Source organism: Ranitomeya variabilis, chromosome 3, assembly GCF_051348905.1.
Source record: "Ranitomeya variabilis isolate aRanVar5 chromosome 3, aRanVar5.hap1, whole genome shotgun sequence".
Lineage (NCBI taxonomy): Eukaryota > Metazoa > Chordata > Amphibia > Anura > Dendrobatidae > Ranitomeya > Ranitomeya variabilis.
This window is the reverse complement of record NC_135234.1, coordinates 517,772,057-517,799,479: the sequence shown is the minus strand read 5'-3', so window position 1 is coordinate 517,799,479 and position 27,423 is coordinate 517,772,057. Positions and strand designations below refer to the sequence as shown.

General features: G+C 45.5%; 2 protein-coding genes across 3 annotated transcripts in view; both read right to left on the bottom strand.

Moving 5' to 3' along the window:
- The window catches only part of PCID2 (PCI domain containing 2), a 70,251-nt gene that overhangs the window by 39,088 nt on the left and 3,740 nt on the right, over positions 1-27,423 (bottom strand). For both annotated transcript variants that reach the window (XM_077296961.1, XM_077296962.1), the window contains exons 2-6: positions 18,446-18,510; positions 12,445-12,534; positions 10,972-11,045; positions 1,151-1,216; positions 992-1,033 (exon numbers count right to left, since the gene is read on the bottom strand). In XM_077296961.1, coding sequence (XP_077153076.1) covers positions 992-1,033; positions 1,151-1,216; positions 10,972-11,045; positions 12,445-12,534; positions 18,446-18,510 — 337 coding nt within the window. The remainder of the gene's footprint in view (positions 1-991; positions 1,034-1,150; positions 1,217-10,971; positions 11,046-12,444; positions 12,535-18,445; positions 18,511-27,423) is intronic.
- LOC143816503 (uncharacterized) lies at positions 4,891-9,025 on the bottom strand. The gene is made up of 3 exons (XM_077296959.1): positions 7,309-9,025; positions 6,304-7,214; positions 4,891-5,832 (listed from the first exon to the last, which is right to left on the bottom strand). Exons 1-3 carry the CDS (start codon positions 7,469-7,471, stop codon positions 5,194-5,196), a joined length of 1,713 nt encoding a protein of 570 aa, XP_077153074.1. The 5' UTR covers positions 7,472-9,025; the 3' UTR covers positions 4,891-5,193.

The following is a 27,423-nucleotide window of genomic DNA, read 5'->3' as shown; positions in this document are numbered from 1 at the left end:
GGGGAGATTTGAACTTTTTTTTCACTTTTTACAGGATTTAAAGCTGCAATCAGCTCGCTTGTGCTATACATAGCACTGCATCAGCACTGCTATGGTATGGATAACAAAATTCACAATCTCCTATGAACACCAGCCACAAGCTGGAGCGTTACATGCTTCTGTTGACGGTGGGATTTAACAGGTTAACAGCTGTGGGAGGAGCTCTACTCCACTCACGCCTGTTAGAGGCACAGGACGGATGATTAAATCATCTGTCATGTGCAGGGAAAGATGCGGCCTCGGCGTGTGATCCCTCAAAGAAAGGGACACAACATATTATGTAAGCTAACTTCTTATATCGTGAGAAGTGCGCCTTGCCACAAATCTTACTCCAGTCGTGGACTGGAGTAATATTTCTGGCATATGGTACACCACTGCTTGTCAAAATGGCAAAAGCTGCAACATTTTTGCGTAACTCCAAGTTGTCCAAAAATGTTGTGGCTTTTCAAAGTATTTTATGACAGTTTTGTGGGATAAAAGCTATGATGAGTCGAGGATTAAATGCCTCTACATTTAACAGAAACAAACTAAGAACATAATGTACCGGTATGTGCTAAAACAGTTTTCTTTTTAGGGCTGATTACCTAGTTTTCAAGAGTTATTTCCATCACACAAAGAGAATAGTGTTAGGATAGGCCTTCAATTTCTGATATATGGTGGTGCGAGCTTTTAACCATTGGAATAGGTAATCTAATACCCTCAAAGAGACCATGGATCGGGTGACACTCCACCCCGCTGCCGCTTATGGAGTCTACGTGGTGAAGCCGAGCTTATGTGGATATGAAGGACAACACCTTCTTCAAGGCTTTTGGCAGCCATACAGTTACCCTGCAATATCACTGAATGGCTACCCATGTAATACATGATACTGCCATGTCCCCCACAGCCGAAGCCACTCTTTCCAGCAGCTTTGCCACCATGTGGAATAAATCACACACTAGTCATTACTCACCAATTTTCATCTTTATGCGCTTGGAAATTTTTCAGAAATGATGTAATGAATGTTAAGAAAACATTTAGAATGGTGGATGGAACTACAGAAACAAACCTTTCTAAGAAATGTCTGATGAAACATATCAATACTAGAGCATCCCATCAGTAAAAAGGATATTGAACGACAACCGCCTGGCACTTGTAAGCCTCCACAAAGTCATGGTTGGAAACGGCGTAAGTGCACCTAAAGACAAAATATGGGAGACAGTAACAGAAACTAAAAATACATGACAGGACGTTACTAAAATGTGTCCTAATAAATACTACACAAAATATCCATCAATCCAAGATGTTATCAGCAGGTTTTATGTAATTTGCTTGTACTATATAACATTCTTGTCATTTTACAGTCGTGTGACAGCAGTGAGTTGTGTTTGTTGTATTGCAAGGGACGTGTGCCATAACTACTCGGACTGATGCTCTCGTTATTGGCATATATTACTAAGATTTGCTTCAATGTGCACTTTTGTGTAAGGACGCTGTCGCTATTAATGCTGGATAAATACTTACATGCAACGGGCTTCCTATTTATGGCCCATGTTCGGCATTTTTCCCTTTCGCTATCTGTTTAATAAGACATTTAAATGCAGCCATCTTTACATTTAAAAGGGTATTCCGATCTCCAAGATCCCACCCCAATATGTAGTAGGTGTAACAATAATAATAATATTCGCAAGTACCTCTAATTAGAAATGTAGTAAAATTTTTCTGATTCGCTATATCTCTTACCTCATGTGCAGGCATTGCAGGACCTTAGGTATCCATGGCTAAGACCACTGGTATAGTGACAGCTAGTAGCTTGTGATCGCAACCATGGATACCTAAGGTCCTGCAATGCATGCACAAGAGAAAAGAGACATAGAGAATCAGAAAAACTGTACTACATTTCCAATTAGAGGTATTTGCTAATATAATTATTATAACACCTACTACATACTGGGTTGGGATCTTGGAGATGGAAATAGACCTTTAAGTCTTTTGCCGTATGAAGCTCCTGACAGCTGCTTCAGCTTCCATCATGGTAGCGATTGATATCCTGTGTCTCTTATAAGTGAGGCTTGTAGACATGGGGGCCAAGCAAATGTCCAGGATCCTCCTTAAGAAACAACACTCGTCTGAGCTATTTATTAGGTACTTTGATTGTCTCTGCTCTTGTTCTAAAGTAAGTGACTGACTACCTGGTGAGGATGTGATACTTGTGTCACTGCACTGTTATGCCATCCGTCCCAGGAGGGAGAGCACGATATGGAAAATAAGCAAATTAAAGGGAACTGGCAGGTGATTTATGCAAATGACTGAAAGAAGCAGAGCTCTCTTATAGAAAGGTTTGTATGATTAGGAATAAAAAATATATAAATTCTGACAGGACTCCAGGACAGGTGAGACTCTTCTTCACCCCACCCACATACACTCTGCACAATTATTATTACAGACGTATTTGTACCACATCATCATTTTTATGCAGATTTGCCGACTCCAAGCTGTGTTTCTTATTATTTTATTCTGCATAATCTTAAATGCTTATTGCATGAAGCAGATCAGATAATTTGTATTTGTGTAATAAGGAGGATTTGACCCAAGGATATCAACACCCTTTATCAAGGTGGGAAGAATTATTAAGTGGCTTGCTTTTTACAATATTGGGATGTCACCACAGAACCATCAAAAGTTTTGTTGTAAGTAGTCAATAGGGCTACATTACATTACATTAGTAACGTATCTCCAGGGCTGAAATAAAAAACAAAACAAAATGCTGGAATGGTGCTTTAACTGGCAAAGATTGGAGTAGAATCAAGCGTGAATGGACCAGGAGCCCATTATCCACCAGTACGGTCATATTACATATTCCAGAACTGCAACCGCCCTGGAGTGCCTAGAAGTACAAGGTGTTCAGTGCTTAGGGACATGACCAAGGTGAGGAAGGCTGAAATCTGACCACCACTGAACAAGACACAGAAGTTGAAAAGTCAAGATTGGGCCAAGAAATATCTGATGACAGATTTTACAAAAAAGGTTTTCTGGACTGATGTGATGAGAGGTACTCGATGGACCAGATGGATGGGCCTGTGGCTGGGTCAGTAATGGGCACTGACCTCCACTTCGACTCAGATGCCAGCAAGATGGATGTGGGGTACTGGTATGGGCTGTAATTATTAAAGATGAGCTAGTTGGACCTCTTTGGGTTGAAGATGGACTTAAAATCAACTCTCCCACCGAAAGCAAGTTTTTAGTAGCAGTGGTACAGGAAAAAGTCTGCATCTTTCAAGAAAACTATGATTTTTATGCAGGACATTGCTCCATCGCATGCATCAAAGTACTCCACTGCTTGGCAAGCCTTTCTTGGCCCAGTTTTGATGGTTCAACATATGTGTCTTGTTGTTTCAACATATGTGTCTTGTTGTTTCAACATATGTGTCTTGTTGAGTGGTGGACGGGTTTCAGTCTTTCTCACCTTGGCCATTTATCTGAGCACTGAACACCTTGCACTTCTGGGCCTTTCAGGGAGATTACAGTTTTGGAATATAAAAACACCGGGGGATGATTGATTCCTGGTCGTTTTATGTTGGATTCTTCTCGAATGTTTTGCAGTCAATGTGCATCTTGTTTTATCAATACATTGTTTGCGACTCTATTGACTATTCCAAACAAAATTTTTGATGATTCTCTGATCACTCCCCAATATTTTTCAAAAGTGCTGTATCCCTCTGTAAAACTTGGAACAATTTGTAACTTTTCACAGTCAGTTAAATATCTTTTTGGCCCATTTTTCCTAAGGAAAAGCCGGATTACTCACCGGTAATGCTCTTTTAATGAGTCCACGACAGCACCCCACATGAGAGAGAGGGATCCGCCCATAGGAACAGGAAACCTACAGAATAAAAGGAGGCGGTCCCCTCTCCTCCTCAGTTTAGTTTACAGAGTATAAAAAGGGAACCGCAAAAGCTTTAGTATTAATTCTTATTCAGCAAAATATCTTAAAAACTCTATACAACCATTATTTGTGAATTAAAGAAAGGGCTGTGCATAATCAGGGAGGGTTGTAAATGGGTGCTGTCGTGGACTCATTAAAAGAGCATTACCGGTGAGTAATCCGGCTTTTTACCCTTCGCCACGACAGCACCCCACATGAGAGACTTTCAGAGAGTCATTACTCGGGTGGGATAACTGTACTAAGCACAGCTCTACCAAATGTCAAATCAGACGATGAAGATAGATCAAGTCTATAATGGTTGTAAAAGGTAGAAGGTGTAGACCAAGTTGCGGCCTTACATATTAGATGGATCGGGACATCCGCTTGTTCCGCCCAGGAGGAAGCCATGGCTCGTGTTGAGTGCGCTTTAATACCCACTGGAGGAATCTCGCCTTTCGATGTATAGGCCAAGCAGATAGCATCTCTGATCCACCGAGATATGGTAGCTCTCGTGACCCCATGTCCTTTCTTGTGGCCCTGAAAGGAGATAAACAGAGCCCTACTCTCCCTCCATGTTTGACACCTTTCTATATAAGTCAGGATGGCTCTTCTGACATCTAAGGTGTGGAACTTATGTTGTTCAGGGGTTACAGGAGAATCAAAAAAGGAAGGGAGAAATATTTCCTGTGACCTGTGGTAGGTGGATGCTACCTTAGGGAGGTATGAGGGGTCTGGTTTTAGGACTATTCGGTCATGGAATATCAGTAAGAATGGTGGGTCTACTGATAGGGCCTGGATGTCACTAACACGTCTGGCTGAGGTCAGAGCTACCAAGAGGGCTACCTTATATGTGAGGACATTTAGAGGTATAGAATCTAGAGGCTCAAATGGGGAGCTGGTTAAGGCTTCTAGCACTAGATTTAAATCCCACGGAGGTAGACGGGGAATATGTACTGGGTTACTCCGTTCACAAGACTTAATGAATCTGGAGACCCATCTATCAGCGGCTATATTATATCCATATAAGGCTCCTAACGCTGATATCTGGACTCTTAAGGTGTTCACTGATAGTCCTAATTCTCTACCTTTTTGTAGGAACTCTAGAATAGGTGTTATCGGAACCTGCTTAGTGAATGGTACTGTATGAAAGTCTAAGAATTTTTTCCATACCCTGCTATATATCAGGGTGGTAGATCTTTTCCTACTTAGTAGCAGGGTGTTTACTAGTTGTTCTGAGAAACCCCTTGAAGTTAATAATTGCCGCTCAAGTTCCACGCCGTCAAGTGAAGCCCTTTCACTTGCGGGTGGAAAAACGGCCCCTGGAACAGTAGTTCCTTGTCCAATGGAAGAATCCATGGATCGGATAGACACATGCTCTGGAGGCAGGAGAACCACGGTCTTTTTGGCCAGAAGGGTGCAATGAGGATTATCCTTGCTTGCTCCCTCCTGATCTTCCTGATCACTAGCGGAATCAGAGACATTGGAGGAAAGGCGTACGCCAGTTTGAAGTTCCAAGGATGGTGTAGAGAGTCCAGCATGTCTGGGTGATCCATGGAGTTCAGGGAAGCGAATCTTTCTACCTGTCTGTTGCCTCTTGTGGCAAATAGATCTATCTGAGGCACTCCCCATGCTTTTGTTATTAGTCTGAACACGGCTCTGTTTAAGGACCATTCTCCCTGGCGCAGCCTGTTTCGGCTGAGGTAGTCCGCTTTGGTATTCTCTATGCCTCTGATGTGTAGGGCTGTTAGGGACGCAAGATGAGCCTCTGCGAACTGGAAGATCTCCCCTGCGATGGTCATCAGACTTCCTGACCGTGTACCGCCCTGGCGGTTTACATAGGCCACTGTGGTGGAGTTGTCTGAGAAAACTCTTACATCTGCTCCTTGGATCTGTGGAAGAAAATAATTTAAGGCTTTCCCTACTGCTGTTAACTCTTTCCAATTTGATGAACATGATGATTCTGACTGATTCCAGGTATCCTGGACTATATCATCCTCCATATGTGCACCCCATCCCGTAGGGCTGGCGTCTGTAGTAATTATTCTGGATGGATCTATTATCCATGGTACACCCCCTGACAGGTGTCCCATATCTAGCCACCAGGATAGAGATTCTATGACATCTCTAGAGAGAGTTAGTTTACTCTCTAGGTGTCCTACCCGTCCCTGGGCTGACAGTACTTTGAACTGTAATTGGCGGGTATGAAATTGAGCCCATGGTACAGCCGGGATACATGAGGACAATGATCCCAGTAAGGACATAGCCTTCCTTAGTGTCATGTAGGGGTTCTTTATCGCTTCTGACACCTTTGACTGTATAGTCCTTTTCTTTGAATGCGGGAGGAAGCTTTTTTGACTTACTGAGTCTAGCTGGATCCCTAGAAACATTTGAGTAGTGTCTGGATTCAGCCTGGACTTTTCGAAGTTGATAATCCAACCCAACTCCTGCAGGGATGAGATTGTGTTAGATAACCGCAATTTACATTGAGCTACAGAATTCCCTACTACTAGAAAGTCATCTAGGTAGGGTATTATTAAAGTGTCCCGTTGGCGTAGATGAGCCATTACCTCTAACATCACTTTTGTAAAAATGCGGGGGGCCATAGAAAGCCCAAATGGCATTGCCACATATTGGAAGTGACGAACCTGTCCCTCCAGGATGACCGCTACTCTTAGATACTGCTGGTGTTCGGCATGTATTGGAAGATGATAGTATGCATCTTTTAGGTCTATCCCGGCCATGACACACCTAGGGAACAAAAGCTTGATGGTAGAACTAATGGATTCCATTTTGAAAGTGTGGTTACGTAAAAAGGAATTTAGTTTTTTGAGGTTTATGATGGTTCTGAATGAACCATCCGGTTTATTGATCAAGAATAAAGGGGAATAGAACCCCCTCCCTTCTTGATCCCGGGGAACTTCTATCAATACTTTTTTAGATAGAAGCGATAGGATCTCTGATTCCAGAGCTTCTTGTTGTTGTTGACCTCTCGGAGATGTTACAATAAAAGAATCCCAAGGGATTCTATCAAATTCTAACTTTAATCCATTCCCAATAATGTCCAGAATCCAAGGACTAGATGTTATTAATTTCCATTTAGAAGAGAAATACTTCAATCTACCGCCCACTTCATAATTAACGGTACTTGTTGCGTTTTTGGTTATAGGATCCGGAAAACAGAGCACCTTTTTGTTTTGGATCCTTTGCCTCCCAGCGCTCCCTTTGCTCAGTAGGTTTATTCCTGGTGAAGGGGCGTCTCCTGAAAGCTCTCCTGTAAGAGGGAAGGTACTGGTTAGGGAAGCCTTTCTTCCGCTCTCCTGCTTTATTTAAGAGCTCGTCCAGAGCTTTCCCAAATAGGAACTCACCCTGGCAGGGGATCGCGCAAAGTTTTGCTTTGGCCTGTGCGTCCCCTTTCCAATTCTTCAACCAGAGTGCTCGCCGTGCTGTGTTTACTAGGCCGGCTGACCTGGCTGTTAGGCGTAGTGAATCTACCGACGCATCTGCTAGAAATGCTACTGCGTCTTTCATTAGAGGGATTTTCGACAGAATTGTATTCCTCGAAGCTCCACCTCTAATTTGTTCCTCCAGCTGCTCTGTCCATACTAGCAGTGACCTTGCAGTGCAGGTGCTAGCAATGGCTGGCCTGAATGCCCCCGTATTTGCCTCCCATGACCTCTTAAGTAAGGCTTCTGCCTTTCGGTCTAACGGATCCGTTAGAGTCCCTGAGTCCTCCACAGGCAAGACCGACTGTTTAGAAGTTGAAGCCACTGCCGCATCAACTTTTGGAATTTTTTTGCCAGGAACTAAGTTCTTCGTCACTGAAGGGGTAGCGTCTTTTAGCAGAGGATGGCAAGAATCCTCTTGTATGTTGTTTTTCCCACTCTTTCTTAACCAGCTCCTTAATTGTGGGTATGGTGGGGAAGGACCTTCGTTTTCTTTGTCCTAATCCCGCGAACATGATGTCCTGCGCTGACTTCTTTCCCTTCTCATCTGGGCACCCCATCGTGCTCCTGACGGCTTTAATTAAACTGTCTACGCTACTATTTGGTAGACAAAGCCCTCCTTCATATTCTGATGAACTTTGCTGGGACTCCTCTTCATCAGAGGATTTTTGCACTACCTCTGACTCCGAGCTTACTGGAGATCGGGACCTGCTGGGCTGGCGGGTACTGGTGCTACTTGTATGGGCCAGACCTTGCATCTCTTCACGAATTATGGCTCTAACGTCAGACGGGGTCATTACGTTTTCTTGCCGTAAGGTCAGTACGATGCACTCTGCACATAACCTCTTAGTATATGAGTCCGGGAGGGGTTGCAAGCATAAGGCACATTCTTTGTGTTTGGTTTTATGTGTCCTTTTCTTAGTCTAGAGGAAGGGGATATAGGAGGAACATATATCAGCATATGGGAAGAGACTCTTTTAAAACTCACCCAGTGAAGCTGACAGGTACCGGTTCTGGAGGCGGATTCTTGGCTGAAAGACCTTTCTGTCTGGTGGCAGATCGTTTTTCCTGGGATCGATCTCCACTTTTGGTGCTGCTCCTGGCGCTTGTCTCCTTACTGGGAGACTGCTCTGTTGCAGACAAGTGCGCTACATCGGCCGGTGAAGCCATACTTACACACACCGGCCGACGCTAGTGCTGCACTTTTAAATCTGGCGCCGAATCTCCTGCCTCCCCGGACCCAACCCGGAAGTGCTCCAGCGACTTCCGGGTTAGACGCGCCGCTCCTCCTTACCATGCGGCGGCTGCTGGATAAGAAGCCGGCCGCTGAGCGCGCGCGTCCTCATGGATCCGGGCGGCCCAGCGGTACCGAACCCGGACCATGGCGACGATCAGACGAGGGGGGAGGCTGCAAACAGTGGCTCCCCCGCCGCTGCTTCTGGCACCGCAGCCCCTGCCGTTCCACCAGAGACTGACGCAGGCGGGTGCATGGCCCAGGAATCCTTTTTTGGACTGCAGGTACTTCGGGGTTCCCATAGAAACAGGAAACCTAAACTGAGGAGGAGAGGGGACCGCCTCCTTTTATTCTGTAGGTTTCCTGTTCCTATGGGCGGATCCCTCTCTCTCATGTGGGGTGCTGTCGTGGCGAAGGGTAAAAACAAGCTGCCTAATAATTCTGAACACCTTAATAAAGGGTGTTGTATCCTTAGGCCTCACCCTCCCTTATTACGCAAACACATCACCTGATCTGCTTCCTCCAATAAGCATTCAAGTTTATACAATGGAGTTGGAAAATCTGCATAAAAGTTATGTGGTCACAAGAGTTCTCTAATAATTCTGCACACAGTGGACAGTGATTGTCAGCGCTCTCTAAACACACTCATAAAGGGCTGTCAATCACTGTGTGGGGGGAGGGCACTTAGAATGCTCACGGCTATTAGGAGTCGTTTTCTATTCACTTGGAAACCCTGCTCACAATAACGTAAGCCGACACACCGCAGGACCCAGCATCTCTCCCTTTATTGTACCCTGTAGATTGTAAGCTCTCACGAGCAGGGTCGTCGTATTTTGTTTTATTCTGCTTTATTACTGTATTGTTAACATTGTTACCTATGACTAGTGTTGAGCGATACCGTCCGATACTTGAAAGTATCGGTATCGGAAAGTATCGGCCGATACCGGCAAAGTATCGGATCTAATCCGATACCGATACCCGATACCAATACAAGTCAATGGGACTCAAGTATCGGACGGTATCCCTGATGGTTCCCAGGGTCTGAAGGAGAGGAAACTCTCCTTCAGGCCCTGGGAACCATATTAATGTGTAAAATAAAGAATTAAAATAAAAAATATTGCTATACTCACCTCTCCGACGCAGCCTGGACCTCACCGAGGGAACCAGCAGCGTTCTTTGCTTAAAATGCGCGCTTTTCGTTCCTTCCGTGACGTCACGGCTTCTGATTGGTCGCGTGCCGCCCATGTGGCCGCGACGCGACCAATCACAGCAAGCCGTGACGTAATTTTCAGGTCCTTCTAGGCATTCAGTATTTTAAAATTACGTTCCGGCTTTGTGATTGGTCGCGTCGCGGTCACATGGGCGACGCGACCAATCACAAGCCGTGACGTCACGGGAGGCAGGAGACGCGCGCATTTTAAAATGCGCGCGTGTCCAGCCTCCCGTGACGTCACGGCTTGTGATTGGTCGCGTCGCCCATGTGGCCGCGACGCAACCAATCACAGCAAGCCGTGACGTAATTTCAGGTCCTTCAGGATTTTAAAATTACGTTCTGGTTTGTGATTGGTCGCGTCGCGGTCACATGGGCGACGCGACCAATCACAAGCCGTGACGTCACGGGAGGCAGGAGACGCGCGCATTTTAAAATGCGCGCGTCTCCTGCCTCCCGTGACGTCACGGCTTGTGATTGGTCGCGTCGCCCATGTGACCGCGACGCGACCAATCACAAAGCCGGAACGTAATTTTAAAATACTGAATGCCTAGAAGGACCTGAAAATTACGTCACGGCTTGCTGTGATTGGTCGCGTCGCGGCCACGGAAGGAAGGAAAAGCGCGCATTTTAAGCAAAGAACGCTGCCGGTTCCCTCGGTGAGGTCCAGGCTGCGTCGGAGAGGTGAGTATAGCAATATTTTTTATTTTAATTCTTTCTTTTACACATTAATGTTGTTTCGATACCGATACCCGATACCACAAAAGTATCGGATCTCGGTATCGGAATTCCGATACAGCAAATATCGGCCGATACCCGATACTTGCGGTATCGGAATGCTCAACACTACCTATGACTGTTGTGTTTGAAACTGTTAAACTGTAAAGCGCTGCGGAATATGTTGGCGCTATATAAATAAAGATTATTATTATTATTATTATTATTACCCTGCTTTCAGAAAAGGCAGAATAAATTACCCGACAGGTTCGCTTTATCATAGAACCAGAGGGGACTGCCTGTTTCATAAATGCCATATTTGAGGGGTACGGTGTGAATGGAGCTCTAGAACCTCAACTACTTTCATCTATTATACAAGCATATCCCAAAAACTTTTCATCCCCTTCAACTGCTGCTAAGTCACCTTAAATGGGCTGCAATCATTTCATCATATGGAGGTTCCAACATCTGCTGACATTTGTCTTCTGGAGCACACAGCTGAATGGTAGAAAGAGACAATTAGCAATACGTGCACAATAATGAAGTCTCAACAGTATTTCTAATTAGGATCACATATTGTGTCATATAGAATGCAAATAAATTATTAACAGGGTTGTCCACTACTTGAACAACGCACCTCTAGACTTAGGCTGGTTTCACACTTGCGTTTTTATCTGCATGCGTTTTTTTAAAAACCGCATGTGTGAAAAAACGCATGTAAACGCGGTAAAACGCATGCGTTTTTTAGACGCATGCGTTTTTATAGAAAACCACAAGAAAACAAGAAAAAACCCTACCCCTAACCCTACCCCTACCCCTAACCTGAAATGCGTGGCACTGAAATACGTTTATATACGTATATACGTATATAAGTGCCATGAAATATCGTGGCACTGAAATATCGTGGCACTGAAATATCGTGGCACTGAAATACGTGGCACTGAAATATTGTGGCACTGAAATACGTGGCACTGAAATACGTGGCACTATGACTGTCAGAAAATGTTCATTAAACGGTTAGGGGTGAGGTTAGGGGTAGGGTTAGGGTTTGGATCCTTTTATCACCTTGATGGTGGTGGGTGACTTTTCAGTGTGTTTTCTGTTTTTTTCCAATAAAAACGCATGCGTTTTTAACGCAAACGCATGTGCTTAAAAACGCATGCGTTTACATAGACAGCAATGCATTTTTTTGCCGCGAAAAAACGCATGCGTTTTTTCGCGGCAAACGAAAATACTGCAGGTAGCATTTCTGAAAATGAACGCATGCAGAAAAAAACGCATGCGTTTGAAAACGCGACCAAACGCGTACAAAAAAAACGCATGAGTTTTCAATGTTAAATATAGGGGAAAAAAAACGCATGCGTTTTTTGTGCAAAAAACGCTGCAGACAAAAACGCAAGTGTGAAACCACCCTTAGAGGGTTATTCCCAATAATCGCTGAGGGTCCCAACAATCGTAACCCCAACGATCAGCAAGTTCCCGTGGACATGAAATAACTTGATTTTTAGGGGATACCTCTTTAAATGCAGATACTCACTTCCTACACTGGCAGCATTCTAGCGATGCCGGTGGCTGGTCCGTGGGTGATACTGTTATGCCATGTGAGCACAGCAGCCAATCACACTCACACTTGACGAAACTTGGATGCCCAAGGAAGGTGTGAAAGCTGCAGCCAATCAGCGACCATTGATAGGCTACAGCGCTCATGTGGAACAATAATGTCACCTGAGCGCCAGCAGACCTGCTACTGTCATCATCAAAACGCCGTCAGTGCAGGAAGCCAGTATTACTATTTTACACAAGAGAATATTGTATTTGACAAGGGGTTAATCACCCCTTTAAAATAACCTAGTAAAAAAATGCTAATGTGAGAAGTAGATGAGCGACAATTTCCTACCTGTAGTCTGGGGTTTGCGATGTGGGCATGTCTAAATGAAACCAGCTCCGAACAAGCTGCACCATTCTTCTCTTCAATAACCTCAACCACCTATATTACAGAGCACATAGAAATGACCTCGGATGTATTCCCATTGATCTTATGGCACAATAAATAATACAGAAAGGAATAAAATTATTACAATGACAACAGATCTAAAAAAATTCAAAAATATTTTATACTGTAAAATGACTCAGCCAGTACACAGATGAAGCAATTTTTTACGGCAATTTTCACGTGGGAGGTCATAAAATGATCCAAAAACAAATTGCACAGAATTGTTTATAAAAACCAAAAGGTGGTGTCATCAATATCTGCAAAGACAGCCAAGTTCACATGTGCGGGATCCACTTCTGATATTGGCGCAAAAACCTAGATCACAGACTGCAGAGATATTTTCTCAGGCCTCATTAACAAGTCAGTTTATTTTCTCATCTGAAAAACTGAACAATTTCCATCAGAGCGCTGGACCCAAATGTCATCAACTTTTGGTCAGGGAATCTGTTTTTTACCATCTCTGCATCATCCGTTCTTCTTATAAGAAAACCATAAGTGCCAGAGGTTTTCCAAAATTCATAACATTATTTGGGGAATAACGGACAGCACATGAATGCAACTCCATGTGGCCATTGTTTTGCGGAACCATTAACATGAATGTTTGAGTTTGCTCCACAAAACAAGTCAAGATCAGGACGTGTCGCTTCTTTTGTGAACAACAAAAAAAATAACTGGCATGTGGATAATCTCAGACGGTAATGCAAGAAAAGACAAAAAAACTGACCAGCACTTCTAACAGAATGAAGCAAATGTGAAGAGTGCAAGTTGCAGTGACTATTACCGTATTCTTCGGACTATAAGGGTACAAGCCCACGATCAGGAATTGCTGCAGGTTTGATACTGTGTATTTATGTTACAGCAGAGTGGATGGGATTTCTAGAAATCCCATGTCTACTATGAGTACATGTGCACCTGTGGATCACCCACGGAGACGGACATGAGGTGCGTCTTTCAGAACCGCAGAATGTCAATTTTTCTTGTGGATACGCTAGTCTCCGCAACAGAACTTTCACCAATACAATGTATTGGATGCAGTAAATCCTCATGGTTCAGAGAACACATGCGGATTTACCTGCACTCAATAGAAGGCAGCACTTTGTACACAGTGAACATACGCTGCATCAAAAGTGCTGCTACTTCCTGACAGTGGGAACGGAGCCCAAGACGCACTTTTTGTCCCCAAAAAATTAAGATATATAAATATCAAAGAGCACAGTAGCACACTGTATGCACCAAGATGTATGAAAACCTCGCATATATGACGTGTACACTGCTTTGCTGTCATGTAAAATACGCTTACAAAATTAAGGAACTTAGTGCAGAAATTAGCAAATACATGTAAGACCACCAGTGGCGGCAAGGCAGCCTTTCATCGATGGGACCATAACCATTTATTTATTTCTATCAGTTTTGCCTCTGCTACTCCAATACCCTATGTAAGACTATTCTTACTGAGTGTGTTGGGGGACACTCGCTTGGCTGCGATATTCAAGCACACGGGCACGGGTTTTTAAAACAAAGCAGTCCATACGGTTTATTAAGCCTCATAAACCGGGTTATGCACAGTTCATAGAACATCACAGGCACCAACTGGTGACATTAACTTGCATCTTCAAACACTTTAACTACGGGTTGGACTCACGGACACTAAACATGCTGGTCCTCACTGACCAGTTGCCGTGGGTTACCACACAGTCCAGGTTACAAGTACCAACGGCTTGTGGAGGTACCTTATGGGAGCTCCTGCTCCGTCTGCTGACTCCTTGTCAGTCCTCTCTCCTGGGGAAACTGCCTTACGTGGTTCACCAACTTGCCTGGCCGGCACACATCAGTCAGTCCAGAGCCACCGAAGGACTGTAGCTTCCCCAAGTTCCACTGTGTGTTGCTCAGGGGTCCTGGTACACCTCCCAGGACCTCTCACGCCAGCATGTGCTCTCCAGGAAGCCTCCTACCAGGTCTTCCAGCACAGGAGCGTACACAGCCCACACACAGCGCTCAGGAACCCCCTGTAACCTCACCACTCAGGTCCACTCACTGGAACCACACAGGAACCCAGGGACCATGTGACCCACACCCTGGTCACGTTATGTACCTGTAACCACACCCACAGTAATGGATCACATGGCTGGTCACGTGATCCTGACATCACTGCAGGTCTATTCTCACGGCCTCAATACAACTCCGTGCACATACCGGGGAGACCATGCAGCGCCCCCTACCTGTTACAGGGGTCACTGCATCACACCTACAAATACAAAGGGCAGGTAGCAGCGGCATACCGATAATGGTGCCAGACCACACATCCTTAGCCCTAATGATATAACTAGATCACATTTACTGCGCAGACTCTCAGTCCAAACACTGCACAGACTTGAGCAGCGCATTGGGAGAAAGGAGGTAAGTGAACATTTTTTTTATTTTGGCAGTTAGTACTCATGAAAGAAAATTGAGAAGAACTGTAAGGGGTTACCATACTGTGCGACAGCATCATACTGTATGGGAGACTTGGGGAGTATCACACCCTGTGGGAGACTGTCGGGAGTGTCGCACCCTGTGGGAGACTGTCGGGAGTGTCGCACCCTGTGGGAGACTGTCGGGAGTGTCGCACCCTGTGGGAGACTGTCGGGAGTGTCGCACCTTGTGGGAGACTGTCGGGAGTGTCGCACCTTGTGGGAGACTGTCGGGAGTGTCGCACCTTGTGGGAGACTGTCGGGAGTGTCGCACCCTGTGGGAGACTGTCGGGAGTGTCGCACCCTGTGGGAGACTGACGGGAGTGTCGCACCCTGTGGGAGACTGACGGGAGTGTCGCACCCTGTGGAAGACTGTCGGGAGTGTCGCACCCTGTGGGAGACTGTCGGGAGTGTCGCACCCTGTGGGAGACTGTCGGGAGTGTCGCACCCTGTGGGAGACTGTCGGGAGTGTCGCACCCTGTGGGAGACTGTCGGGAGTGTCGCACCCTGTGGGAGACTGTCGGGAGTGTCGCACCCTGTGGGAGACTGTCGGGAGTGTCGCACCCTGTGGGAGACTGTCGGGAGTGTCGCACCCTGTGGGAGACTGTCGGGAGTGTCGCACCCTGTGGGAGACTGTCGGGAGTGTCGCACCCTGTGGGAGACTGTCAGGAGTGTTACACCCTGTGGGAGACTGTCGGGAGTGTCGCACCCTGTGGGAGACTGTCGGGAGTGTCGCACACTGTGGGAGACTGTCGGGAGTGTCGCACCCTGTGGGAGACTGTCAGGAGTGTTACACCCTGTGGGAGACTGTCGGGAGTGTTGCACCCTGTGGAAGACTGTCGGGAGTGTTGCACCCTGTGGGAGGTCTGTGAAGACCATCACACCCTTTGGGGTGCTATCGGGGGGGACTTCAGCGGCCATTTGGGCTATCATGTTCTGTGAGGGGCTGTTGGGGCCATCATACTATATGTGGCATAATACTCTCTGGGGGCACACTGGGTGCATCATATTGTGGGGGGACTATGGAGGCATCATATTGTGGGGGGACTATAGGGGCATCGTATTGCGAGTGTGCTGTGGCAGCATCATACTTTGCTGGGAGCACTGTGTGGTCTTCATGTGTGTGTGAGGAGCACTGTAGAGACAACCTACAGTAGATCACAAATGTGAGTACACCCCTCACACTTTTGTAAATATTTTAGGCTATGTGCACACGTTCAGGATTTCTTGCAGAAATTTCCTGAGCAAAACAGGACATTTTCTGCAAGAAATCCGCATGCGTTTTTCTTGCGTTTTCACTGTGTTTTTACTGCGTTTTTGGTGCGTTTTTTTGCGGATTTTTCCGGAGGTTCCCAATGCAATAATATAGTGGGAAATCCGCAAAATTATTGAACATGCTGCGTTTTTTACGCGGAAAAAAAAACCGCATCATGTGCACAAAAATTGTGGAATGCATTCTAAATGATGGGATGCATAATGTATGCGTTTTTTTCACGTTTTTATAGCGAAAAAACGCGAAAAATCTGCAACGTGTGCACACAGCCTAACTATATCTTTTTATAGGACAACACTGAAGATACGACACTTTATTACAATGTAAAGTAGTCAGTGTACAGCTTGTATAATAGTGTGAATTTGGTGTGCCTTCTAAATAACTCAAGACACAGCCATTATGTCTAAACTGATGGCAACTAAAATGAGTACACCCCTAAGTGAAAATGGCCAAATTGTGCCCAATTAGCCATATTTTTTATAGCCGAGGCCATGTGACTCATTAGTGTTACAAGGTCTCAAGTGTGAATGGGGAGCAGGTGTGTTAAATTTGGTGTTATCGCTCTCACACAAGTCACTGGAAGTTGGCGTGCGGTCACCCAGGGAAACTGGACAAGCGAAGTCTGGCCTGTTTAGGGACTGCAGTTTAAAGCCATATGATATGTATTGCTATGAACTGGTGTGAACTGAACACTGATAATAATATACACTTAAGTTATATGCATTTGTGTGAACTGGACTTTAATGCTGTGAGGAAACACATTAAAGAGATTTTTGTGTTGGAACTTTGTGGGTCACTGCCTCTTCACTATGTACGATGCTACTACCGGTGCCTTACATATGGTGGGGAATGCGGGCAGTGTGAACTGAGGCATACGCCAAAGCATGCTGCATAGCACTGTGCAAAATCTGCTGGAAACATTTTTTCAAGACTGCTTGCTGTGGCTCGGCGGAGCCACAGAGATTGAAGGCTTCTGGCGGTAACTCGGTGGGGTTACGAAGTTTTGCTGTGGATCGGCGGATCCACGAAGACTGCGCAGGAGCTGCAGTTCTGGCAGCAGCAGCAGCAGCAAGGGGTCGCTGTGTGTTCTCCCCAGGTTGTGCATGCAGAAGGATGAAGTCCATAGGTGTGCATGGGAGTCATGGATTTCCGGTCTGGTTTTTCCATGTGGCTGAAGGCCACAGGTTTGTGTGTGTTAAAAGCCCTGCAGTAAGAGGTATGGGTGTGTCAGGTGTGAGGTGCAACCACAGTGTCAGTCTGGTGTGTGCTGGTGTGCAGAGCAGAGGCCTGCAGAGCGCAGGCTGAGTGCATGAAGGCACAGGCCAGCGAAGCCAGCACCCAGGGCAGCTGAATAACCTGGCACCCGCAGCGTATAAAGCGATGCAAGTCGTCCATGGTACTGGTCTCGGATGTGGACAGTCCTGTGCCTGGAGGCGGATGTCCTGTGCCCGAAAGAGGACAAGCATGGGTAACGATTGCAAACAGGTGGATATGGTGCCCGGCTGCTATCCGGAGGATATCCTGAGCTGTGTACAGCTGTGTGAGTAAAGAGACTGTAAGAGACTCTGATACAGTGATGCAGAACACCTACGGGAACTAGTCAGAGGGGGCTGGCGTGTGTAGTGTCTCGAACATATGAGGCTGTGTGTATGGAGACTGTAATATGCCGTGCGGTCGCCCACGGAAACTGGACAAGGAAAGTCTGGCCTGTTTAGGGACTGCAGTTTAAAGCCATTTGATATATATTGCTATGAACTGGTGTGAACTGAACACTGATAATAATATACACTGAAGTTATATGCATTTGTGTGAATTGGACTTTAATGCTGTGGGGAAACACGTTAAAGAGACTTTTGTGTTGGAACTTTGTGGGTCACTGCCTCTTCACTACATATGATGCTACTACCGATGCCTTACATATGGTGGAGAATGCGGGCAGTGTGAACTGAGGGATACCCCAAAGCATGCTGCATAGCATTGTGCAAAATCTGCTAGAAACATTTTTTTCAAGACGGCTTGCTGTGGCCACGAAGATTGAAGGCTTCTGGCGGCAACTCGGTGGGGTTACGAAGATTTGCTGTGGATCGGCGGGTAAATACATTTACATTTTTTTATATATATTTTTTAGGAATATGCATAAATACTACAAAGTCCATAAATCCAAAAGTTAAAATGGTTGTACCTGTTGTAAATATTGATTGATGGTAATATGTGCCATTTTTTCCACCAAATTATGAAACACAGGCCCTGTTGGAAAAAAAACATCAGAAACAGAGATGAAGAATTTATGAATAGAGTCAATTTTGCAGTTCTTATGGAACGGAGCGTATACATGAAAAGGGGCAAGATGAACCACCATGAGAACATCTGGTGGGATGGCTGGACTTTCCTGGATTGGTCTCTGCAGAACTTGTCAGAGATAGGATATTAGGGTTATAGGAATGTGTGCAATACTGTAATACATTGACAAGGATTGCTGAAGCGTGACGGGGGAGGTTTCTTTGTTATGGGAGGGGGGATGTGTTTGTTGTATCTTCATCTATTAAAAAATGGGGAAGTAATACCATTTGTATACTAGTGAATGCTTATGTATGTAATGTCATCCTTTCTGTTTTCTTCAATAAAAAATATTTGATTTAAAAAAAAGAAACAGAGATGAAGATGTGCAGGAAACTGTACAAAGGTGTTTCATCCATACAGATCAGCCCCAACAGCCTTATACAGTGCGTCAAATTGCATGTAAGACATCAATGACACTTATTAATCAGAAATAATTGGGTATAAATATAGCAGGTAAATGAGATGATTTCTGCCGGACAACCCCTCATTTCTTGCACTAAAGTGCTGCATATTGACTTTTTTTTTTTTTACAGATACTTACCGTATATACTCGAGTATAAGCCGAGACCCCTAATTTTGCCACAAAAAACTGGGAAAACTTAATGACACGAGTATAAGCCTAGGGTGGAAAATGCAGCAGCTACCGGTAAATTTCAAAAATAAAAAATAAATACCGATAAAAGTAAAATTAATTGAGACATCAGTAGGTTAAGTGTTTTTGAATATCCATATTGAATCAGGAGCCCCATATAATGCGCCATGAAGTTTATGATGGGCCCCATAAGATGCTCCATATTAAAATATGCCCCATATAATGCTGCACAAAGGTTAATAATGGCCCCATAAGATGCTCCATATAGTGCTGCATAAAGGTTAATAAGGGCCCCATAAGATGCTCCATAGAGATATTTGCCCCATATAATGCTGCACAAATGCTGATTATGGCCCCATACGATGCTCCAGAGATATTTGCCCCATATAATGCTGCACAAATGCTGATTATGGCCCCATAATATGCTCCATAGAGATATTTGCCCCATATAATGCTGCACAAATGCTGATTATGGCCCCATAAGATGCTCTATAGAGATATTTGCCAAATATAATGCTGCACAAATGTTGATTATGGCCCCATAAGATGCTCCATAGAGATATTTGCCCCATATAATACTGCACAAATGCGGATTATGGCCCCATAAGATGCTCCATAGAGATATTTGCCCCATATAATGCTGCACAAATGTTGATTATGGCCCCATAAGATGCTCCATAGAGATATTTGCCCCATATGTTATTGCTGCGATTATAGAAAAAAAAAAAAAAACTCACCTCTCATCGCTCAGGCCCCCGGCACTTGCAATATTCACCTGTCCTCATTCCACCGTGCTCCGCCTTCCCCATCCTCTGCACTGACGTTCAGGCAGAGGGCGCGCACTAACCATGTCATCGCGCCCTCTGACCTGAGCATCACAGCCAGAGGACGCGGAAGACGGAGCGGCACCGGCGGTGGAATGAGGACAGGTGAATATCGCGCAATGCTGCTCACCCTCCCCATTATACTCACCTGCTCCTGGCGCGGTCCCTGGCAGCTTGCCTGATGGTCTTCTCCGGGCGCTGACAGCTTCTTCCAGCGCTGAGCGGTCACCGGTAGAGCTCATTACAGTAATGAATATGCGGCTCCACCCCTATGGGAGTGGAGTCGCGTCCATATTCATTACTGTAGTGAGCGGTACCATGTGACCGCTGAACACAGGAAGAAGCTGTCAGCGTCCGGAGACCATCGGAGATGCAGGGACCACGCCAGGAGCAGGTGAGTATGTCACAGCCGCCGCTCCCCCTCCCCCGCAGACCCCCCCCTGGGACAATGACTCGAGTATAAGCTGAGAGAGGCACTTTCAGCCTAAAAAAATGGGCTGAAAATCTCGGCTTATACTCAAGTATATACAGTACCTTGTGACCTGGAGCTGCTCCCTACTGTCAGCCCTGTGTCCCCAACTGTCTCCTGATATACACAATGCCATGATACTTCGTGCAGCACTCTGGGGCAATTATTCAGGAGTTGCAAGACCCTTTCAGGTGCACAACACAAGTTATTTCCAATTCTAAAAATGGTCACTGATTTCGGAAAAGTCGGTTCCTCCTTTCTTCTTGCTGATTTCTTGCATTGAATGTAATTTGGGAAGAAAACATCATGTAGCTCAAAATCAGCGCAAAATAAAAGGGAAGCAGGTCTTGATAGAAGTGTGGAGTCATTGGCCATGCTCATCACTAAAGTTGAATTGAGCAGCGCTAGACAGCCCACAAACAACTTTCTAAGCAATCCACAAGACCCCCTGCAGTCCTGATCAGTGGTCTGACAAGCCCATGTGTAGGGGGAGCAGTAGTGCTCATGTGTGACCATCGCTCCATTCACCTCTCTGAGAGTGGCAGTCAGCATGTGTGACTCCAGCTTTAATAGACAGTGAATACAGTGAACGTCTTGTATGTCCAATTATACAGAGAATTAGGGACCCTCATGATGGTTGGGGTTCCATCAGTCAGACCCCCCAACAACCATACATTTATTTTATATCCTGTCTATAGCAAACAACTTGATAATAGAGGGCACCACCCTATACAAAGGGATCAGCCTACAGCATACAAGAGAAATTATATGAAAAGATAAGTCTGCAAAAATTGATCATATTATTTATTGTACAGGAAACCGAAGACAACATGAAAAACACATAAAAGGCCAAGTGGTTGTTGATCAAATACACCCATCTATATATATGGAACGAAGAAAAGATAAGTAGCACTCACCGATCCTTAACCCGTAGAAGCGCCATATCGGCGCGAAACGGCCGTCTTCTGAACCTGCACACTCTTATCCTTGCACACCCCCGAGCCATGAAGATTTTAAATTATGACTGAATAACAGACTAACCTGTTTTAACCCCTTCATGACCTTGGGATTTTCCATTTTTCCGTGTTCGTTTTTCGCTCCCCTCCTTCCCAGAGCCATAACTTTTTTATTTTTCCATCAATATGGCCATGTGAGGGCTTATTTTTTGCGGGACGAGTTGTACTTTTAACTCCTTTACCCCCAAGGGTGGTTTGCACGTTAATGACCGGGCCAATTTTTACAATTCTGACCACTGTCCCTTTATGAGGTTATAACTCTGGAACGCTTCAACGGATCCTGGTGATTCTGACATTGTTTTCTCGTGACATATTGTACTTCATGATAGTGGTAAAATTTCTTTGATATTACCTGAGTTTATTTGTGAAAAAAACGGAAATTTGGCGAAAATTTTGAAAATTTCGGAATTTTCCAACTTTGAATTTTTATACAATTAAATCACAGAGATATGTCACACAAAATACTTAATAAGTAACATTTCCCACATGTCTACTTTACATCAGCACAATTTTGGAACCAACATTTTTTTTGTTAGGGAGTTATAAGGGTTAAAAGTTGACCAGCAATTTCTCATTTTTACAACACCATTTTTTTTTTTAGGGACCACATCTCAGTTGAAGTCATTTTGAGGGGTCTATATGATGGAAAATACCCAAGTGTGACACCATTCTAAAAACTACACCCCTCAAGGTGCTCAAAACCACATTCAAGAAGTTTATTAACCCTTCAGGTGTTTCACAGGAATTTTTGGAATGTTTAAATAAAAATGAACATTTAACTTGTTTACACAAAAAATTTACTTCAGCTCCAATTTGTTTTATTTTACCAAGGGTAACAGGAGAAAATGGACCCCAAAAGTTGTTGTACAATTTGTCCGGAGTACGCTGATACCCCATATTTGGGGGTAAACCACTGTTTGGGCGCATGGCAAAGCTCGGAAGCGAAGGAGCGCCATTTGACTTTTCAACGCAAAATTGACTGGAATTCAGATGGGACGCCACGTTGCGTTTGGAGAGCCCCTGATGTGCCTAAACATTGAAACCCCCCACAAGTGACACCATTTTGGAAAGTAGACCCACTAAGGAACTTATCTAGATGTGTGGTGAGCACTTTGACCTATTAAGTGATTCACAGAAGTTTATAATGCAGAGCCGTAAAAATAAAAAATCATATTTTTTCACAAAAATGATTTTTTCTCCCCCAAATTTTTATTTTCCCAAGGGTAAGAGAAGAAATTGGACCCCAAAAGTTGTTGTCCAATTTGTCCTGAGTACGCCGATACCCAATATGTGGGGGGGAACCACCGTTTGGGCGCATGGCAGAGCTCGGAAGGGAAGGAGCGCCATTTGGAATGCAGACTAAAGGCCCCGTCTCACATAGCGAGATCGCTAGCGAGATCGCTGCTGAGTCACAAGTTTTGTGACGCAACAGCGACCTCCATAGCGATCTCGCTATGTGTGACACGTACCAGCGATCAGGCCCCTGCTGCGAGATCGCTGGTCGTGTCGGAATGGCCTGGACCTTTTTTTGGTCGTTGAGGCCCCGCTGACATCGCTGAATCGGTGTGTGTGACACCGATCCAGCGATGTCTTCACTGGTAACCAGGGTAAACATCGGGTTACTAAGCGCAGGGCCGCGCTTAGTAACCCGATGTTTACCCTGGTTACCAGCGTAAATGTAAAAAAAAAAAACAATACATACTCGCCTTCTGATGTCCGTCAGGTCCCTTGCCGTCTGCTTCCTGCTCTCACTGACTGCCGGCCGTACAGTGAGAAGTGAGAGCACAGCAGTGACGTCACCGCTGCGCTCTGCTCTCAGTGTACGGCGGCTCAGTCAGTCAGAGCAGGAAGCAGACGGCAAGGGACCTGGACACCGAAAGGCGAGTATGTACTGTTTGTTTTTTTTGGTAACCAGGGTAAACATCGGGTTACTAAGCGCGGCCCTGCGCTTAGTAACCCGATGTTTACCCTGGTTACCCGGGTGCTGCAGGGGGACTTCGGCATCGTTGAAGACAGTTTCAACGATGCCGAACTCGTTCCCCTGATCGTTGGTCGCTGGGGAGAGCTGTCTGTGTGACAGCTCCCCAGCGACCACACAGCGACTTACCAACGATCACGGCCAGGTCGTATCGCTGGTCGTGATCGTTGGTAAATCGCTAAGTGAGACGGGGCCTTTAGATGGATTGGTCTGCAGGCGTCATGGTGCATTTGCAGAGCCCCTGATGTAACTAAACAGTAAAAAAAACCATAAGTCACCCCATATTGGAAACTAGACCCCCCAAGGAACTTATCTAGATGTGTTGTGAGAACTTTGAACCCCCAAGTGTTTCACTACAGATTATAACGCAGAGCCGTGAAAATAAAAATTATTTTTTTTCCCCACAAAAATTATTTTTTAGCCCCCAGTTTTGTATTTTCCCAAGGGTAACAGGAGAAATTGGACCCAAAAGTTGTTGTCCAATGTTTCCTGAGTACGCTGATACCCCATATGTTGGGGTAAACCCCTGTTTGTGCACACGGGAGAGCTCGGAAGAGAAGGAGCACTGTTTTACTTTTTGAACGCAGAATTGGCTGGAATTGAGATCGGACGCAATGTCTCATTTGGAGAGCCCCTGATGTGCCTAAACAGTGGAAACCCCCCAATTATAACTGAAACCCTAATCCAAACACACCCCTAACCCTAATCTCAACTGTAACCCTAACCACACCCCTAACCCTAACACACACCCAAAACCCTAATCCCAACCCTAATCCCAACCGTAAATGTAATCCAACCCCTAACCCTAACTTTAGCCCCAACCCTAACTTTAGCCCCAACCCTAACCCTAACTATAGCCCTAACCCTAGCCCCAACCCTAACCTTAGCCCTAACCCTAACCCTAGCCCTAACCCTAGCCCTAATGTGAAAATGGAAATAAATACATTTTTTTAATTTTTCGTAACTAAGGGGGTGATGAAGGGGGGTTTGATTTACTATTTATTGCGCGTTTTCTAGCGGATTTTTGATTGGCAGCCGTCACACACTAAAAGACGCTTTTTATTGCAAAAAATTTTTTTGCCTTACCACATTTTGAGTGCTATAATTTTTAATATTTTGGTCCACAGAGTCATGTGAGGTCTTGTTTTTTGCGGGACGAGTTGACGCTTTTATTGGTAACATTTTCGAGCACGTGACATTTTTTGATCGCTTTTTATTCCGATTTTTGTGAGGCAGAATGACCAAAAACCAGCTATTCATGAATTTCTTTTGGGGGGGGCATTTATACCGTTCCGCGTTTGGTAAAATGAATAAAGCAGTTTTATTCTTCGGGTCAGTACGATTACAGCGATACCTCATTTATATCATTTTTTTACGTTTTGGCGCTTTTGTAGAAAAAAAACTATTTTATAGAAAAAATAATTATTTTTGCATCGCTTTATTCTGAGGACTATAACTTTTTTATTTTTTTACTGATGATGCTGTATGGCGGCTCGTTTTTTGCGGGACAAGATGACGTTTTCAGTGGTACCATAATAATAATAATAATAATAATCTTTATTTTTATATAGCGCTAACATATTCCGCAGCGCTTTACAATTTTGCACACATTATCATCGCTGTCCCTGATGGGGCTCACAATCTAAATTCCCTATCAGTATGTCTTTGGAATGTGGGAGGAAACCGGAGCATCACAGTAAAGTGACAGATCACCGATCTGACACTTTGCTGTGCACTGTGTCAGATCGGCGATCTGATGTGCACAGAAGGGAGGCTTCCCGGCGCCTGCTCTGAGCAGGCGCGGTGAAGCCACCTCCCTGCAGGCCCCGGATGCAGCCCCGCGCCATTTTGGATCCGGGGCTTGCAGGGAGGAGACGCTCGGTACAAGGTGAGCACATCGCCTTGTACCGATCGTCTCAGGGAAGCTCGCAGGGAGCCCCCTCCCTGCGCGATGCTTCCCTGTACCGCCGGAACACTGCGATCATGTCCGCTCCTGGCACATAGTGCCGGATGTCAGCTGCGATAGTCAGCTGACACCCGGCAGCGATCGGCCGCGCTCCCCCCGTGAGCGCGGCCGATCGCGCTGGATGTACTATTCCGTCCTTGGGAAGTAGGGCCTACCCCACATGGACGGAATAGTACGTCCAATGACAGAAAGGGGTTAAACGACATCATTGGTTTTACCATGTCGCGTACTAGAAAACGAGAAAAAAATTCCAAGTGCGGTGAAATTGCAAAAAAAGTGCAATCCCACACTTGTTTTTTGTTTGCCTTTTTTGCTAGGTTCACTAAAGGTACTGTCACATTTAGCGACGCTGCAGCGATCTAGACAACGATGCCGATCGCTGCAGCGTCGCTGTTTCGTCGTTGTGTGGTCACTGGAGAGCTGTCACACAGACAGCTCTCCAGCGACCAACGATGCCGGTCCCCGGGTAACCAAGGTAAACATCAGGTTACTAAGCGCAGGGCCGCGCTTAGTAACCCGATGTTTACCCTGGTTACCAGTGCTAATGTAAAAAAAAACAAACACTACATACTTACATTCCGGTGTCTGTCCCCCGGCGCTGTGCTTTCCTGCACTGACTGTGAGCGCCGGCCGGAAAGCACAGCGGTGACGTCACCGCTGTAATCTGCTTTACGGCTGGCCGGCGCTGACAGTGCAGGAAAGCACAGCGCTGGGGGACAGACACCGGAATGTAAGTATGTAGTGTTTGTTTTTTTTCACATTTACACTGGTAACCAGGGTAAACATCGGGTTACTAAGCGCGGCCCTGCGAATTGAGACATCAGTAGGTTAAGTGTTTTTGAATATCCATATTGAATCAGGGGCCCCATATAATGCTCCATACAGTTCATGATGAGCCCCATAAGATGCTCCATACAAAATACGCCCCATATAATGCTGCACAAAAGTTGATTATGGCCCCATAAGATGCTCCATGGAGATATTTGCCCCATATGCTGTTGCTGCGATAAAAAAAAAAAAATATCACACTCACCTCTCGTCGCTCAGGCTCCCGGCACTTGCTATACTCACCTTTCCCGTTCCACCGCTGAGCACCGCTGTGTCTTCCCCGTCCTCCGCACTGACTGTTCAGTCAGAGGGCGGCGCGCACCCTAATCGCGTCATCGTGCCCTCTGACCCGAGCGTCACTGCAGAGGACGCGGAAGACAGAGCAGCGCCGATGGTGGAACGTGGTCATATTTTGTCTTGGGCATGCGCAGTTCGCGCTGCCCAACAACTGACATCACTTGATGTCTTGTTTACTGCGCCTGCTTGCACCCGCGGGATGTCAGTTGTCAGGCAGCGCGAACTGCGCATGCCCAAGGCAAAATATGACAGTGCAGGCGCCTGGACAACTGAATAACGCCGAGGAGGCGGCGCCCTTGTCGCAGAGTGACAGCTGGGAGGCATTTGGATGAGGGGGGAAAAGACCTGCCTGGCGATTTCACAGGTATGAGGGACCAAATTCAAAAGTGATTATTTCTGCAGTGCAACGAACAATAAGTAAAAGAGCCACCTGGTCAGAATGCAGCATTAGTGCCGCACAAGATGGCTCTTTTAGTTATAAACGCCTGAGGAGGGTGACAGGTTCCCTTTAATTCTTATACCAGATAGATATAACACAAAAAATAGTTAATAAATAACATTTGACACATGTCTACTTTACATCTGCATAATTTTTAAACATTTTTTATTTTTAGGAACTTAGAAGGGTTAAAAAGTTATCAACAATTTCATATTTTTCGAACAAAATTTACAAAACCATTTGTGAAGGAAGTATCTACTGTAAGGTAAATTGTAATGTCAGTGGAATGGCTACTGGGGGCTGCATCCACAAGTCTCTACCCAAGGGAGATGATATCTGCCTACTCTTCCTGCAGGAACTCTGAACTCCTGGGAGAATGCTAGAGGTGTCAAACATGGCAGCTTCAAAGAG